We start from the raw sequence: 16,800 nt of genomic DNA, 5'->3' as shown, positions 1-16,800 counted from the left end.
TCGGGACAAATGAAAAAAAAGCTAACATAATGAGCTGAACTGAACATTGAACTCAAAGATCTGCATGTCTGACCAGGCATACGTAAGTTGAATTAAGTCCCATCATTCCCCTCTGATCATTTTCCCATGTACTGCATTTGCACAAATACTTGCATACTTTTTTAAGGGCTGTGAATTGCCCTTTAAGATGTTCAACACATTTTTTTATTTAATTCCTGTTACTTAATCATGAAAGTAATACTTTTTGTCTGGGTAAAGCTTAGTATGTATGGCTAATGGCGACGTTGGTGTGTTCAAGACTTGCAATGATGGAGAGTTTGGTAACAGGGACAGAATATCCAGTATAAAATGTAAGTGCGATGATAAACTGTTGATGATGTCATAGGTTTGTTCTCACATTTTGTCAGTAACAACATCCCATAGCAAAGGGCAACAGAGAACTACAATTATCTGCTGCCATGGCTACCAGTAATAAGCTCTTGTGTTCCTGAAGGCACCTCTGTTTGAGGATAAACATCTGTCATGGGGAAGTGCCGTGCCGCTTTGGAGTTCAAATTTATTCTGGTTTTCCGCACATTTATCCTGGAGGGATGACGATGCTGATCCTTTTACACAATATAAATCTTCTGCCTTAATGTGAGGAATAAGTTCTGTGTATTCCAACGCCCTTCCCATTTTGGCAGTGGAAGTTTGAGAGCCAGGTTCAGAGAGAGAACAAGCGTGCATTTGGCGCCTGGCCCATGGTGTTTTTAAGAGATGGATATTGTTTTCGCTATGTGATGTGTTTTGATGTTCCTCGTGTAGCGTATGGGTCTGTTTGTCAAGATGTGTAAATTGCTTTTTTTTTGTACCCCGCAGGAGTGTTTTGAAGTGAGGAGGAAAAAACATGGCTTTCTACAGTTTCTGCATAGTAAAGATGAATGAATTGAATTCCATGAATTGACCCATTTAGGTCTACTACTTCTGTACAAATGCCTCCACCAGTATTTCTCATGGAAAGTAATGGTCCAATTTAGTCGTGGTAGCAAAGTGGGGTGGTAGTTAAGGAGGCAGGGTTTCGCCAGAAGGTTACAGGTTCAGTCCCAGATGTGGGGAGATGCTGTACTGGCAAGTTGGATTCTGAAGGTTCATGTTATCCCCGCTGCTTTTTGAGCCTGTGTATAGCTATATTCATAAAATACTTTAGTACATAAAACTAGCTGGCATGCCTGTGCTTTCTTATGTAAAATAGGCTCAGGGCTTCTGTGCAGACCGTGAGAGAGAGAGTGCGTTCCTCGGGCTGGGCTGTACAGTACCTCACAGGCACTGAGGGACCCCTAACTGCCGGGGGAGAACTTTATCAGAGGGACCCCTTCATGCGTGTCCACAATAATGAACCCATTAGCCATGAAATTGGCTTTCCCGATAAAACAACCGGAGCTCAACCGGAGATTTCGCCCTTCCCCACTTTTGTTAAAAACTTAATTAACGTTCTGCTGCTGGGGATCCGTATTAAGTGGCAGAAAAGGGGCGATTCGGGATGTGTCGGTGGCGCGTTATCTAATTCGCCGCCTCCTTGACGCTTCTGTTTGTTTAAGACTTGGTCCACTTCACGCTCTGATTGTTAATGGGGGGCTGGGGGAATACTTATTATGGACGCAGGTCTTCTGAATTCTTTTGAAGACTCTTTGAAATACGTCATGCACTTGAGCGTAGTGCTTTTTGTGATTTAAGGGCCGTTTGTCCTCTCAGAAATCCTTGTGTGTTTTTTTCCTGCTTCCGTAGAGCAGAGGATAAATCAGAGAGAAGACTTCACGGGCTTTTGCTAGCTAAGTATCATGTTTGCATTATGGGGAGGCCGTGTGATGTAGTGCCTAAGGAACTGCGATTGTGACCCAGGAGCTGCAGGTTTGAATCCCAAGTTTAGGTGCTGTCAGCTTACCCCTGATCGAAGATATCTGCTGCAGTGAAAGTAATTTATAGGGCTGTCTGCCCAGATAAAATGAATGCAGTGTAAATGTAAGAAAGCTTGTGTTTTATTCTGTTTTATTTTATCTTTTTTTACCTCACTTGCTGGTTTTAGTTTTGGGCTCAGTCTGCAGTTTTCGCTGAGTTTGGAGAAACCCCAAACTCTCCAGACAGTTTTTTTCTTTCTTCAGTCTGACTGCCGAGCTTGGCAGGTATCGTCCAGGACCAGAATCCATCGGCTCAACCCACGGGCCCTGCTCAGGTCGCGCATGCGGCAGTCGCGGTCATCGTAAATGAGTCATCACGGTCGTGCCCTTTGATCGGGGAGCGAAGCGTCTAAAAATCGCTACTCTCGCGGCGTCCCAGAACTCCGCGCGGGGACGGGTCCTTGGCCTGTCAGATCGACTGCGCGGTGTCAGCCTGTCACCCGCGCTCGAAACGTTCCGGGCAGCGCAAACATTCGATCCGTCCGCGGCGCTCGCTGATTGACGGGGAAGCTCAGACAGGAAGGCTGGCGGTAATAAATGTGGTTCGTGTTATTCTGAAAGATGCGCCGCGTGATGGGGTGGGGGAAAAAAAAAAAGGTTTCACTCCATTTCTTATCGGCTGTCGGTTTGTTTGACAAATATCCGGCCCTGCTTTCTCCGTGTGATCGACAGCGGATCAAACAACGAAGCTGTCGCTACCGCTTCCTCACTTAGCACGGCTCGATGTTTTTTTAACACCTCCGCCATTTTAATGCAACCTTATTTTTAGTACAGTACTTCTTTAATTATTTAGCGTTATACTTACCATAATTATAATTCTCCAAGACAAGCCGCATCGTAGTGTGTATTGTAATCAAATCCTATACAGGCTGCTGGCCTAATTCTCTTCTCCCATGTTACCACTTTCACTCTCTTATCCTCTTTTGTTGTGTTAGATAACCATATTTCTCTCTTCTCATTGGGTGGACGAACGTCCATCCTCCAGACATGTTCACCCACCCTTTTCCAATCTTCATCCAATCATCTCCTAAATACCTGCTACCCAGCTCTGGGCTCCGCCCTCAATTTCTTGTCTCGTCTGGGTGAAAAAGGTCCGGTGGCCATTAAAATTTTTGGGTTCCTGTTGATGGGCACAGTTATGCAGCTGACTGTGGAGGAGGGATCTGAGCTGTCTGCTGACTGGGGTCTGCCTGGGGTCTCTATCCTGGGGTCTGGCGCCATCGCTGTTACTCTGTAGCTTCGTCGGTCTCTTAGGGTCTCTGAGAGTTAGCGCTCGTCTGTGCTATAGCCCCTGTAGCCTACTGTGTGACTGACATCATGGAGGTACCTATTTCCCCTACCGTGGGGATAGAGAGCCAGTGAAGACGCTAACTGCTAAGACACTGCTCTCATATGGATGAGTGTTTGCACGTGCGTGTGTTCCTGCGTGAACGTGCTTGTGTGTGAGCGTTTGCGTGTTCGCGGACACGTGTGTGTGCCTTCCTCGGTGTGTCGTCCTATGAACGCGCGGAGCAGCTTTAAATGCACTCGTCACGTCCAGATCACACTGATTTTTTTTTTTTTTTGCCTTCTTTGCAGATTTATCTGTCATGATGACTATGATTGCATAACAGACAGGTAGATATGGAGGAAATAGACCCAGCGATGAAACAGACCCACTTTCTCCACACCTCAGTGCCGGCACACACACAAGCCTGCAGCCAGCAGCATAGAGCTGTCATTTAGAACAGTGTGTGTGTGTGTGTGTGTGTGTGCTGGAGCTTTTATTTAGCACAGTGTGCTAGAGCTGTCATTTAGTGTGTGTTAGAGCAGGCAGTTTGAACAGTGTGGGTGTGTGTGTGTGTGTGTGTGTGTGTGTGTGCTAGAGCATTTATTTAGCACAGTGTGCTAGAGCTGCCATTTAGAACAGTGTGTGTTAGAGCAGGCATTTTGAACAGTGTGGGTGTTGGAACAGGCATTTAGAACAGTGTGCATAATTAGAGCAGGCAGAGAGAAATGATTTAGCACAGTGTGTTAGGGCAGCCATTTTGTTTGTGTCAGAGCACACTGTCTGGGAGAGTTTCAGCACCTCACCCTGTTCTGCAGTATTCACTTTGTCAGTGCAGCCGGTCTTCATGGGCTTGTGACTGTTTGAGATGCGAGGCCTGCCAGAGACCAGCCAAGCACCTCTGATCCGAGCTGATCAGAGGCTCCCTTTGGAATTCCAGTTTCAAGTGAAAGTTTACCGTCTGTTTGCTGCTCGTTGACGTTGGTGTCATTGTGAATTGCGTGTGTTGGTCTCCTGAAGAAGAATGACACCCCGCTGTAGGATCACCTGTGCCGTAGGTGCAGTGGTGTACAACTGTATCTCCCGCCCCCCCCTAGGCTTCAGTCATGCAGAAATGTGTAACACTCATGAATCCTGGAATTCCTCACCTCTACAGCAGGTGTAATTTTTTGCACATTTCCAAGGCTCTTCTTTCTGATTGAAAACAGGTGGTAGGATTGCCGTGGAATTAAACTTTGAAAAATATTTTAATGTATATCACAAATGTGTCAAAAAAAGTAAAGAAACCATAAAAGCAGATGTTCCTAATAGGGGCCCAGACATCCCTAAAGAAGAGTTGTCATGTGGTATGGATTGCCACAACGAGCGTGGTCACGTGATTGATTGTTTGCACCGTCATTATGGAAGGTTTTCACATGATGAAAAGAATATGGCTGTGCGTGATTGGCCTTGTTTGACCACCCTTGAGGATTGTGGTCATTGTTCATGCAAAAGGGTGGTAGTGACATTTTGCTGGCTGCCCACGCAGCAGATTATATGTTGGCTAAAGCCTGACCCTTCTTTCTTCTCCTGATGAATTATACAGGTCATTCTTTCAAAAACATAATTATGTTTTGCTTAATGGTAGCATTTACATTTAGCCTCTGTCTCCCCATGACCCACGAGGAACTCTTGTAAATCTTATAAGAACAAAAAAAAACCCTTTTGCTTACCAAAGATTGTCAGCATACTGTACACATGGACTAGGAGTACTCGGTGTAATGATGCCCATTGCGGGTTGGATTTTGATGTTGCAGAAGCTCTGTGTTCTCAGATGTGAATCACTTATGTTTCACTAGTTCTGAATCTCTGCAGAATGGCTCAGGAGTTGGTGAGCTGGCTGAGAGCTTACACTGGCTGAATACAGAGTTGCTCAGTGTCTGAAAGATTCTGCAGTACACTGTTCCACCATTGCAGCTGAGTCACCTGAGATACCCTAAAATTGATTTAACCTCCAGTGAGAGACCGTGCAGGCATTTTGTCATTTCTGAAGTGAGCAAAATACCTGGTATACCAACAGTGTGTGAAAAAAAACCCTGATATACCAACTGTATGAGACAAACACAATATACCTACAGTGTGATAAACACACCTGGCATACCAACAGCGTGAGAAGCATGCAATATAGGCCTATCTACTGTATGAGGAGCACACCTGATACACGTAGTGTGATAAACACAGTATGTGAGTTTTGCACTGAAATGACCTGCAGAGAGCTGTAACCTGCAGTGAGATGTGCTGGCATTGAGACCTGCCTCTGAAGTCCCAGCGATAATAGCAATGCACCCAAGAGGACGACATCCGCACCTTTTTTCTGAAAGATAAAAAGGGAAAAAAATGTCAAGTTCAGGTTTGAAATATTGAATTATCATATGCAGCTATGTGTCGGCTAATCTGATTTGCATTCACTTTTTACTGAGTATTTTGGCGGCGGTTGACCTCCCCTGAAGGTCTTCGTTCTCCCCCGTGTTCTCGTCTTACGGGCAGGAGGCCAGCCAAGCCTTTTAACTGCATTTTGCTCCTGCCGGTAAAGGAACAGATCGTTGGACACCTGTTAGAACAAAGTGCTAATTCTGGTTACAAAGTGCAACATTACCTTGACGTGAGCGAGGCAGGGTTCCGTGAGGAACAGAGCGTAACAGAGATGTCTGGGAGCTACACGGGAACGCGGGGATATTTGCCTCGGCACGATTTCGGTCACGTTAGCACGTTAGCGGTCACGTTAGCACGTTAGGACGTTAGGGCATTATCCAGCAGGTGGATGTGACCCGAGTGGCAATTTACAGGCACTGCCCCACACTGGTTTTGGGACAGCCACAGTAGCCCCGTTTTATGCCCCCCCCTGCTCCCCCGTACTTCATGAGTCTTCTGTTTGGTGCTCTTTCATGCCCGCCTGTTATTTGGCTTTTTTGCGCTGTTTGTTCCGTGTGCAGCGGGCCACCAGCGTCTCGAGTGCACGGGCACGGGCGCATACGTGACAAACCGGTCCTCTTTCTGCTGGCACGTTACCCCCCAGCAGTCACACAGCCGCCAAACGGCAGGCTGCGCCACGGAAACCTGCGCTTCGTACGCACGCCACGCGTCTTCAAAAGGCACCAGCTGCGCCCCAAGCAGCTCCGCTGTTCAGAGAGAGAGAGAGAGAGGGGGAGAGGGAGAGAGAGGGAGAGAGAGGGAGAGAGAGAGAGAAATAGAGAGAGGGAGAGGGAAAGAGAGAGAGATGGAGAAGAAGGGGAGAGGGGGAAGGAGAGAGGGAGAGAAATGGAGAGAGGGAGAGAGAATGAGAGAGAAATGGAGAGAGGGCAAGAGAGAGAAACATAGAGAGAGAGAGAGGGAGAGAGAGAAATGGGTAGATGGAGGGAGAGAGAGAAACTGAGAGAGGGCGACAGAGGGAGAGAGAGGGAGAGGGAGAGATGCTGTGAGAGAAAGCTGCTCTGGCCTCAATCCTGGCTTCCTGCGTGTGACTCACCAGGGGAAAGATGCTCCCAGGAGTGATTACGGACTGAACAATGTGCCGATTGCTGCAGAGCTCTCATTAATGAGCGCTTTCATCAGGACCCGCTCTCCACTTTATATCTCATCTCACTGCCATTAGTGCAGCAGGAACTTGTGCATTATCCTGTCCTCTGATCTCTCTCTCTCTCTCTCTCTCTCTCCAGTTTCAAATTCAAATTCAAATACGCTTTATTTGCATGATCTTGTATCACTAGAGCAGGGAATTCATAAATGATGACATTAAAAAAAGGAACCTTTCACTCTCTCTTTCTCTGTCTCTCTCTCTCTTAAATCTTTATTGGCATGACAAAATTTGCATTTGTATTGCCAAGGCATGGCAAGGAACATGTGAAACCTCAGATGACAAACAGTACGAATTGGATAATATGATCATATATGCATACACATACACGTAAACAGTAATAATAATACTCTCTCTTTTTATTCTCTCTTTCTCTCTCTATCCCCCCATTCACATACTGACTGCATGTGCTCATTTGAAGGTAGCACAGTAGTAGCCTGTTCTGAACTGAACTCCCACAAACGCTCAATAAAAATTCAAAATTTTTTCTTTTTTTATTTGATTATTTTTAGATTTTCTTTCAGTGACGTGCGCAACTTGTCGTTGCCCCTGATTAAGCCAGGCGAGGACGCGTTCTGTAATTTTCGTCCGCAGCTTTGAAAGGAGTTGATTCTGGGTATTCTAATGTGACCTATTTTTTGCCGGACTGCTTGCGTCTTCTGACGTCAGCGCACGGCAGCACCGCGGATTCGCACGCTTTTTTTTTTTTTAACGATTTACACCTTGGAGGGGAGCCCGAGTCTCAGGCCGTCCCTGGCGTCTCCCGAACGCCGCGCTCGGCGCCGCGCGCTAACGTGCTTCACCGCGCTTCTCAGGTGCGCGCGTGTTTGTTTGCATCTTTTATCCCAGTGCGTTTCTCACATTCTCGGCTCTCGAGTCTCAGGTTTGCGTCGCTCGTAGCTAATCGGCCCCAACAGAGCCCTGGGGGAAGCTGCCTGTTCTCTAGCAGCAGCTGGGTTGCGTGCGGATGTAATTATCAGACGCGTCTTCTCTTCATTTTCCCAGAACCCCACTCAGGTGGGAACTGCCCTGCAGGTCTTCTACAACCTGGGCAGCCTGAAGGAAACCATCGGTAATGTGGTGGAGGGGTACAGGTCCTCCATCCAGGAGAACGTGGCCAGCGCCCTGGACATCAAGGTCTTGTCCCAGCCAGGAAACGCCAGAGGTGCAGTGTGTGATTGACAGTTACAGACGTTCATTCCAGTCTTAGCATTTACACTAGCGGCCGCAGCACATACTTCTTCCAATGTCATACAACATGTTGAGTTGAATCATAAATCGGCCAAGCCGTTTCAACTTGGTGATGATAAGATGACATTTATTATGTAATCTGTTTTGTTAGTGTTGATACTCTGTTGTGTGGGTATGTGTGTGAATGCATACATTGTTGTTTATGTGAATGTTTGTGATCTATACATCTGTGTTTGTGTGTGTGTGTTTTATATGTTGGTGCGTGCGTGCGTGCACGTGTGTGCATGAATGTGTGTGTGTATGGATGGGTGTTCTTATTTGACGGCGTTTGTGTGCATGTGTGTGCGTATGGACGGGTGCTCTTAGTGACGGTGTGTGTGTTTCTCAGGCGCTCCAGGCCGGGCAGTGATGCCGACCCCAGGGAACACGGCTGCATTCAGAGCTGCTCTCTGGACCAACCTGGAGAAGCTGATGGACCAGATCTGCGCTGCCTGTGGACAGGTATGGTATGACCAGGGCTGCGTCCTCACACAGCGCTGGCTCTTAGCTTTAAGAGGGGTAGATGCTCACCTGTATAACAGGAACTGGATGCTCAGAACCGATTATTATATGGTTGAGATGTCAATAATTACAAGTTTCATGTAATAGCATTGTTTTTTATCGCATCTGATTCAGCTGTAACATGTTTTAAGTGAGTTTAACTGTTCAGTCTGTTATATTGAGGACATGGCTGGACCCCATTGCTGCTGTGCTGCCGTTTCCTGTGTTCTCTCGTCATTAAGGCGTGTCCCTCTGCAGGTCCAGCACCTCCAGAAGGTCCTGACTAAGAAGAGAGACCCCGTCACGCACGTGTGCTTTATCGATGAAATCGTCAAGGTGAGACCGGCTGGTTTCTCTTTCCGTGGGAAAGGCACCTCAGAGAGACCAAGAGGCTCGATTCACATTCACTGGCTCATATTTCCTTGGTTTTTACTTTTCAGGACAACAGTTACTCCAATGAAAGTATAGTCTTTCGTTTCAGATATTCTGTGAAGTCGTGTGTGTGTGTGTGAACGAAGCCCTGCCTCGTGGAGTGTCGTAGTGTGATGTTAAAGTTCACCTTTGTGGAGTTTGTGTGGTGGTGTGTGTTGAGAGCTCGCTTCCACAGGGTTTGTTTGTGTTGTTATGAAACTTAACTTGCGCAGGGTGTTTTTGTATGTAAATGTTTACTGTGTGAATGTAGCCTGACCTTGGTGAGTGTTTGTTTGTGTTGAGAAGCTTCTTAACTTGTGAAGGTTGCATACCCACCCCACCCCCCGCCGCCATTTTGGCTCCTTGCGCCTGTATTTCCCCTGGCCCTGCGATCAGTCCCTTGAGGGCCCGCGACCCTGTGTTCAACACGTGCACCAGCTGGCTGGCTCATTAAACACTGAAGGGATCAGTGATTTTACCGTATGTCAGACAGCTGTCAGCCTGTGTGCCTGCTGATGTTGTAGCTACACACGGGGCTAGCCATCTCACACTGTTCACTGAATGGGGGGTATTGGGTAATGTAGTCAGTAGCTGTTGATATGACTGCAGGAACCCCCATACCTCTTTGCTGTTTCTGTGAGCTAGTGAGAGGAGCTGTGCTTTGGATATAGAGCACATTTTCTCTCCATTTGGTTTCTCTTGTTTGTCTTGTTGTTCCGTTTATGTCCTTATCTTTTCTTATTGTGCTGTCATATCTCTCCCCAGCTGACAGTAATAGCCTTTTGCTGCTCGAAAGTGTATGGAGTTTAGTACCGGTAAATCAGCCACTACCGGATAATCCGGGCCGAAATGACTTCTTTTAATGCGAAGGAATAAAATGAGCGTTTGTTTGCTCAGGTCATCTAAGAACAATAAAGCCCGGTGCGTTCAGCGGCTTTGTGAATAACGCGCTTTTGCTCTTGCTGTTGTGTTTGAAGTGTGTGTGTCGTAGGAGTGGCCTTCATACGACGGGATTGTGTTTGTGGGCAGTGTGTGTGTGTCTTCGCTGGAGCTCGCAGCAGCCGTGGGTGTTGCAGTGTGTGTCCGTGTCTTTGTTAGGCGCTGTGTTTGAGGTTTTGCCTTGAGTAGGTGGTGTGTGTGTGTGTATATGTGTGTATGTACGATTGTACATGTGTGTGTGCGTGTGTATGTGTGTTTGTGCATATGTGTGGATTACCAGCTACCATGGGTATTGTGGTCTTTGTTTCTCTGTGTCTGTGGTAGGCCCAGTGTAGTGTGGTATGTGTGTGTGAGAGAGAGACTGTATGGAATTTGCACATACCTAGGTTCATGTGCTTATACTGTGTGTGTGGTACCAGCTGTCATGAGTTCTGTCCCATTAGCAGAGGTCGTTAGATTGACAGGCTCTGACATGGAGAAGACAGCTTTTTCCACAGCAAGTGGGTGGAGTTTTAGGCAAGGACAGTAGAGAATCTGCTGTTGGTGGGAGGAGATTCATCGATCACCTTCACCGAGGTATATTTAGCATGCTGTTGAAGTAATGTCTGGAGATGGCTTTCAACGAGCTTACGCTCCCAAAATGATTAAACGAAAACAAAAGCAGACAATGTTTTGGCCGTGCAGCTGAGGAAGGTCGCTCAGACAAGCAGTGATTTTAGATTTAATTTATGAGTATGTACATCTATAGTTTGCACACATCTCCAAAATACACTTACAGAAATACACAAATGGATAGAGAGGTGGTTTCCCTCCACTGTCAGTGCTGGAAGAACTCTACCTCTGCCCCTGGTCTCTGGTCTTTCCTGTCCGAAATGAATTATTCCTGATGGTTTTAACAGCACGTATCTCTCTGTGTGACTTTCCTGTATTCTTTAAGGAGTCCTGCAGGCATGGGGAAATGTTGGGCGAAGGGCAGGGGGTTGTGGGACTGATGTAGGGGTCGGTACGAAAGTTCCAGTGAGAAATAATTGAAGGCGAGGAAAGAAGGAACTGAAGAAGCTCTCTGTCTCCCTTCTCTCTGTACGTCTCCCTCCATCCGTGGCTACCCCTTCCCCCCTCTTTCTGTGCCTCACGCAGACAGACTGAAGTGCGGTAATAATGAGGCTTATTAAAGTTCAGAGGACTGAGTGTCAGAGATGTGTGTGTCAGTTAAGGGCCTCAGTAACGTGAGTGTGTGAATGTGTGTCCTGGAAGAGCGTCTCATCAGCCAGGCTCACGGATACGCGAGGAGGCTGCTGATTAGATTTCTGCTTTCCCCCATTTCCCTCCTGCAGGGAATGGCCAGCGGCACGGCCTTTCCTGTGCCGCCGCTGCGCCCCCTGTGGGTTAGCAGAGAGTACTGCAGCGCTCACCTGCGAGCCACGCCTCCAGCGCAGCATGCTGTATGAGAGCTACAGCCAATCAGAGCAGAGGACCGCCCGTCAATCATAATTGCACTGTGGTCACCTGACCAAGCCTGTCCAACCTAGACCACGCCCCTTGTAATGTCTTAACTGTGAGAGGGCTTTCTTGCCACAGGAGACCGAGGTTCAGATTATATCTGCTTTTTTTGATAGTGCTCTGTACAGTATGTCCGCCATTTTGTGCCCTGTGCACACCAACCCCGCTCTCTTTTTTTAGAGAACGCTGCACAGCTCTCGATATTACTGAACACAATATGTAACTAAAGAGTGTTAATAATGTATGATACTATTAATCAGGCGGTAAACAGTACAAACTGTACCGCTACCTGTAATGGGATGACATCACTTATGTCCGTCACTGCACACTTCTGGTCACACACAGTAGAATTACATCGCTCTGGCTCGAGCCCTGGTTGTCTGTTCCATCGTGTCCTCAAGTGTTACAGACTCAAGGTCGTTGTGAACTATGTAGCTACCTTAAGTTTGAGTGGTGCGTTGATGAGGATGGTACGAGGAGCTGACCAACCAAGGATAATGAAACGATAACCGACGGTGTGCTACATTCTCAGAGTGGCGTTCTCCCAGCGTATGCGTCATGCCCAGACGGTCCTGGCTGTTCCCTTTCGCCCCCCACCCCCCCCCCCCCATCGTTGCAGGCATGGCGTGGCTGTGGGATCTTGAGTGCTGCTATCGTTGCGATATGGTTCATGCTCGTGACAGAAGACTTGCAAAACACTTGACCCTACTGCCCAAAGGCTCACTAGCTGTAGCACAGGAAAGCTCGCACAGGTTCTGGCCGTGACTGTGCTGGCCCAGGTGTTTGTGTGTTTGGTCCTGGGGAATGATGTTGGGTGGGGCCTGACAGGTAGATGGAAGGTCATCATTTCTAACCGATCCTTGCTTACGCGTCTCAAAGGGACAGTTCATTTTCACATAAAAACTGATATTCGTAATTTATTCATATCTCCACTGGAAACAGACAAGTCGTAAAAATAGCTTTGAAGTTACTCGAGGTCCGTTGTCTTGCGTTAGATTCACAAAGTCCCCAGTGCCCGGATACTAGCTGTTGTAAAGCTGTCAGGTTGAAAGGAACTATTTTTAAGTGCCTGAAATATCTCTCACCGCACAAAAGAAAACTGTCTGGGCCAATTGAAAACATATACTAAAACTGAAATATTATCAGAAAACTCCAGAAAGTGAACTCTTCCTTTAAATCCTATCTTGTGTGATAAACTGTCTTTGTCCTTTCTTTTCACCTTCTTTGGAAACTTTTTGTGTGTGTGGTAGAGCGTTGCCTCCTCCCCACCCCCGACGACTAAATTAAACGCCTCTGACTCCGTCCTCCTGGGCACAGGCTGTTACATCACCACCCCGCATGAGAGCATCGGGAAGCAGAGACTGGAGAACGACAGCCTAGCCTAGCCTAGCCTAGCCCGGCTTTCATATGATCAGAAACACGTGCCCCGTTAGGCTCATAAACATCAGAACGATACAATTCTCTGTCTTTTACTGATGTCATCTACGCTTGGAGCGATAAGATGCCGATATTAGCGTGATCGCTGCTAACGCTGCCGCAGTGTGTCAGTAGTCACGTGTTCATCGCGTGCTGCAGTGTTAAAGTGTGGATTCGAACGTTCCCGTCGTGTTTCACGAGGTGCTTTGAAGGACCGGCAGAGACGCCCGCTACCTGTGAGTCTGTGACGCGGGGCTTCTCCCTTTAAACGGTAAATCTCGTCCGAGCATGCTCCGCATGGAACTCACAAATCCACACGTCGGCGCGGAGCTCCGGCGCAGCTGCTGCCGTGGTGACCGCAGGCTCGGGGGCGGGGCCTCGATTAATGCAGAGTCGCCCTTGACTGTTTCTGCAGGGCACGCATTAGCATTCCGCGGCTACGCGGCTGCACAGCAGCACACACAGAGCTCAGAGCTCAGAGGCGCCGCGACCTGCTCTGCCCTTACATACAGACAAGCGCTCACAGAGGGACCTGAGACACAACACACATACTCACGCTACACTCGTACTACGCACACACTACACACACACACACACACAGACACACATACACACACAGAGGGACCTCATACGAAGCACACACACATCACACTACACTCATATTACACTCACACAGCACACATCACACTACACTCATACTACACACACACACACATGTACAGAGGGACCTCACACGCAGCACACACACATCACACTACACTCATACTACACACACACACACACACACATACACACACGCAGAGGGACCTCAGATACACCACACGTACTCACAGTACTCTCACACCACACACACACACACACACATACACGGAATGGGACCTCAGGCACACAAACATGTACACATGCGCCTAATCCAAATGCGCACATAAAAAGTCATACAGGTAACCAGCAAACACACATGGTGACGTACGCCCTTTCTTTCTCTCACACACACCTGCATACAGGTATCCAACCCACACGCATGCTTAGTGTACAGCATATGTTCTTTGTATGCCTTTATCCTCGGCACAAACAGCCCTGTGTAATTTAAAGGCCCGCGCGCGTCTGCGAGCGGCAGCGTGTAGCAAAGACCGGACCCGGGAGAGCATCCGAGGACAGCTCCGGTGGACCAGACCAGGCGCGCAGGAGCGTGATCGATTTCCCCGATCGCTCCTGCTCCGTGTGCCCCCTCCTGCTCCGTGTGCCCCCTCCTGCTCCGTGTGCCCGCTCCTGCTCCGTGTGCCCGCTCCTGCTGTGTGTGCCCCCTCCTGCTCCGTGTGCCCCCTCCTGCTGTGTGTGCCCCCTCCTGCTCCGTGTGCCCCCTCCTGCTCCGTGTGCCCGCTCCTGCTGTGTGTGCCCGCTCCTGCTGCGTGTGCCCGCTCCTGCTGCGTGTGCCCGCTCCTGCTATGTGTGCCCCCTCCTGCTGCGTGTGCCCGCTCCTGCTGCGTGTGCCCGCTCCTGCTATGTGTGCCCCCTCCTGCTGCGTGTGCCCGCTCCTGCTGCGTGTGCCCGCTCCTGCTGCGTGTGCCCCCTCCTGCTGCCTGTGCCCGCTCCTGCTGCGTGTGCCCGCTCCTGCTATGTGTGCCCCCTCCTGCTGCGTGTGCCCGCTCCTGCTGCGTGTGCCCGCTCCTGCTGCGTGTGCCCGCTCCTGCTGCGTGTGCCCGCTCCTGCTGTGTGTGCCCCCTCCTGCTGCGTGTGCCCGCTCCTGCTGTGTGTGCCCGCTCCTGCTGCGTGTGCCCGCTCCTGCTGTGTGTGCCCCCCCCTGCTGCGTGTGCCCCCTCTGGTGCTTCGCTCTGCTGTAATTCTAAGGGCCGTGGGGACAGAAAAGTCGCAGCGTACTCTGAGCCTGCGTTCCGTACAGACTGCTTAATTTCGGCTGTAAACGTGCTCCATAAATACACTCCGCTTGCTTGATTATTGATTGATTGACCGGTTGATTGATTCGTAGATCAATCCCTTGCGCTATGCTTGCCGGACATTAAAATTGCCAGTTTACTGCTACCGTGAAATTGAACGCTCAGCATATCAGGGGACTTTATTGTGAAGGGACTTGCAGATTTGCCCTCTGTGATTGCTGTAGACCTAGCCAGTCAGTCCACTTTTACTTTGAGATCCCTACGAGTGGCTTATTCACTCTAAATTGCGGGACGCTCAGAATGCCTGGAGACTTTTATTTTGAAGGGTCTTGTGGGCGTTCTGTACGTCGCCGTTGGCAGCACGGGTCTGCCTTTACGCCAGCCATTATGCCCACATTGCCCGCCGTCAAATTTAGCCCACAGCCGCGAGGCTTCCATCATGTGTGTCATCACATGGAATGAACCAGGAAAACATTTAATGAACCCACTCTCTCTCTCTCTCAGAAGTCACCAGTTCATTACCGTCATCCTGACCTGTTGGCCAGTCTGTGTGTGTGTGTGTGTGTGTGTGTGTGTGGTGTGGGATTTGTTTGTGTGCTTGTGTGTGTGGTGTGTTTATGTGTGTGCATGTGCTTGTGTGTGCTACACTGTTTTAAAAATAAACGTCCTTTGAGGTTAAGGGATGCCACTCCCAGTATGTGAGCCCAGGGCATTCTGGGAAGTGTTTCACGATGTCCCTGAATGCCTTCTGCTAGTTCATCGCTAGCAGGTGGTGATCTGTTTAGTTATGCTGCGAGAAGCTGGCACGTTAAATTTCTGTGACCTCAGCCCTGAGTGTTTGTTCTGTTCTGTTGGGTTGGGTCGGGTCGGGTCAGGTTGGGTCGGGTCGGGTTGCGTTGGGTTGCGTTGGGTTGGGTTGGGTTGGGTTGAGTCGGGTCGAGCCGGTTTAGTTGTGGCGTGTGGTGACTCTGATCACAGTCGTTCAGCACTGCCTGTTCTACACCACAACTATCCAGGTCAATATTTTTAATTATGCGTACGAGACTGCTCTCAGCATGAGAACAATTGGGTCGAGTACAGATTGGATCCTCTGGGGTAGTGTACAAATCAGACTCACTGTGTGCACACGCACACACACGCACACACACATATATAAGTAATCTTACTGTGTTTTATTAGTAGATAGCTAAAAACAGGGAATGATTGCAGTACTGTGTATGTGTGTAGATGACAGCTGTATTGTGTATATGTGTAGATGATAGCAGGAGTGTGTGTGTGGGTGTGTGAATGATAGCAGTATTGTGTGTGTTTTTTTTGTGTGGATGATAGCAGGATTGAGTATATGTGTAGATGATAGCAGGATTTTGTATGTGTGTGGATGATAGCAGTATTGTGTATATGTGTAGATGATAGCAGGATTGTGTATGTGTGTGGATGATAGCAGTATTGTGTATATGTGTAGATGATAGCAGGATTGTGTATGTGTGTGAATGATAACAGGATTGTGTATATGTGTGTGGATAATAGCAGGATTGTGTATGTGTGTGTGGATGATAGCAGGATTGTGTATGTGTGTGGATGATAGCAGTATTGTATGTGTATATGTGTGGATGATAGCAGTAATGTGTGTGTATGTGTGCGAATGATAACAGTATTGTGTATATGTGGATGATAGCAGTATTGTGTGTGTATGTGTGTGGATGATAGCATGTTGTGTGTGTATATGTGTAGATGATAGCAGGATTGTGTGTGTGTGTGTGAATGATAGCATGTTGTGTGTGTGTATATGTGTAGATGATAGCAGGATTGTGTATGTGTGTGGATGATAGCAGTATAGCTATGTGGCAGGGTGCTGGTGCCGTGGCTGGGTGAATAGCTCCTGGGGGGTGGGAAGGGGCTCCTCGCCGGCGTGTGCTCCCTGTCACCAGCTTATTTGACACCCGCTAACAAGCCGGGGCCGAGCAGACGGTCCCGCCGACAGCCCCGAACGGCGATTACCGAGCCGCCGCTCCCGCCGCGCGCTTCCCATCACGCAATTCCGTACGGAGCGGCGGAGCGCGGTGAGAAACCTCTGCTAGCGCTCCGACCGAAAAT

General features: G+C 48.7%; 1 protein-coding gene across 1 annotated transcript in view; it reads left to right on the top strand.

Moving 5' to 3' along the window:
• The window catches only part of cog5 (component of oligomeric golgi complex 5), a 125,775-nt gene that overhangs the window by 61,727 nt on the left and 47,248 nt on the right, over positions 1-16,800 (top strand). Inside the window, exons 8-10 of the mRNA XM_035425284.1 lie at positions 7,820-7,979; positions 8,394-8,506; positions 8,804-8,881. Of these exons, the coding sequence (XP_035281175.1) occupies positions 7,820-7,979; positions 8,394-8,506; positions 8,804-8,881 (351 nt within the window). The remainder of the gene's footprint in view (positions 1-7,819; positions 7,980-8,393; positions 8,507-8,803; positions 8,882-16,800) is intronic.

This window comes from Anguilla anguilla, chromosome 7 (assembly GCF_013347855.1).
Source record: "Anguilla anguilla isolate fAngAng1 chromosome 7, fAngAng1.pri, whole genome shotgun sequence".
NCBI lineage: Eukaryota > Metazoa > Chordata > Actinopteri > Anguilliformes > Anguillidae > Anguilla > Anguilla anguilla.
Note: the sequence above shows the minus strand (reverse complement) of the source record. Positions and strands in the feature narration are given on the sequence as shown.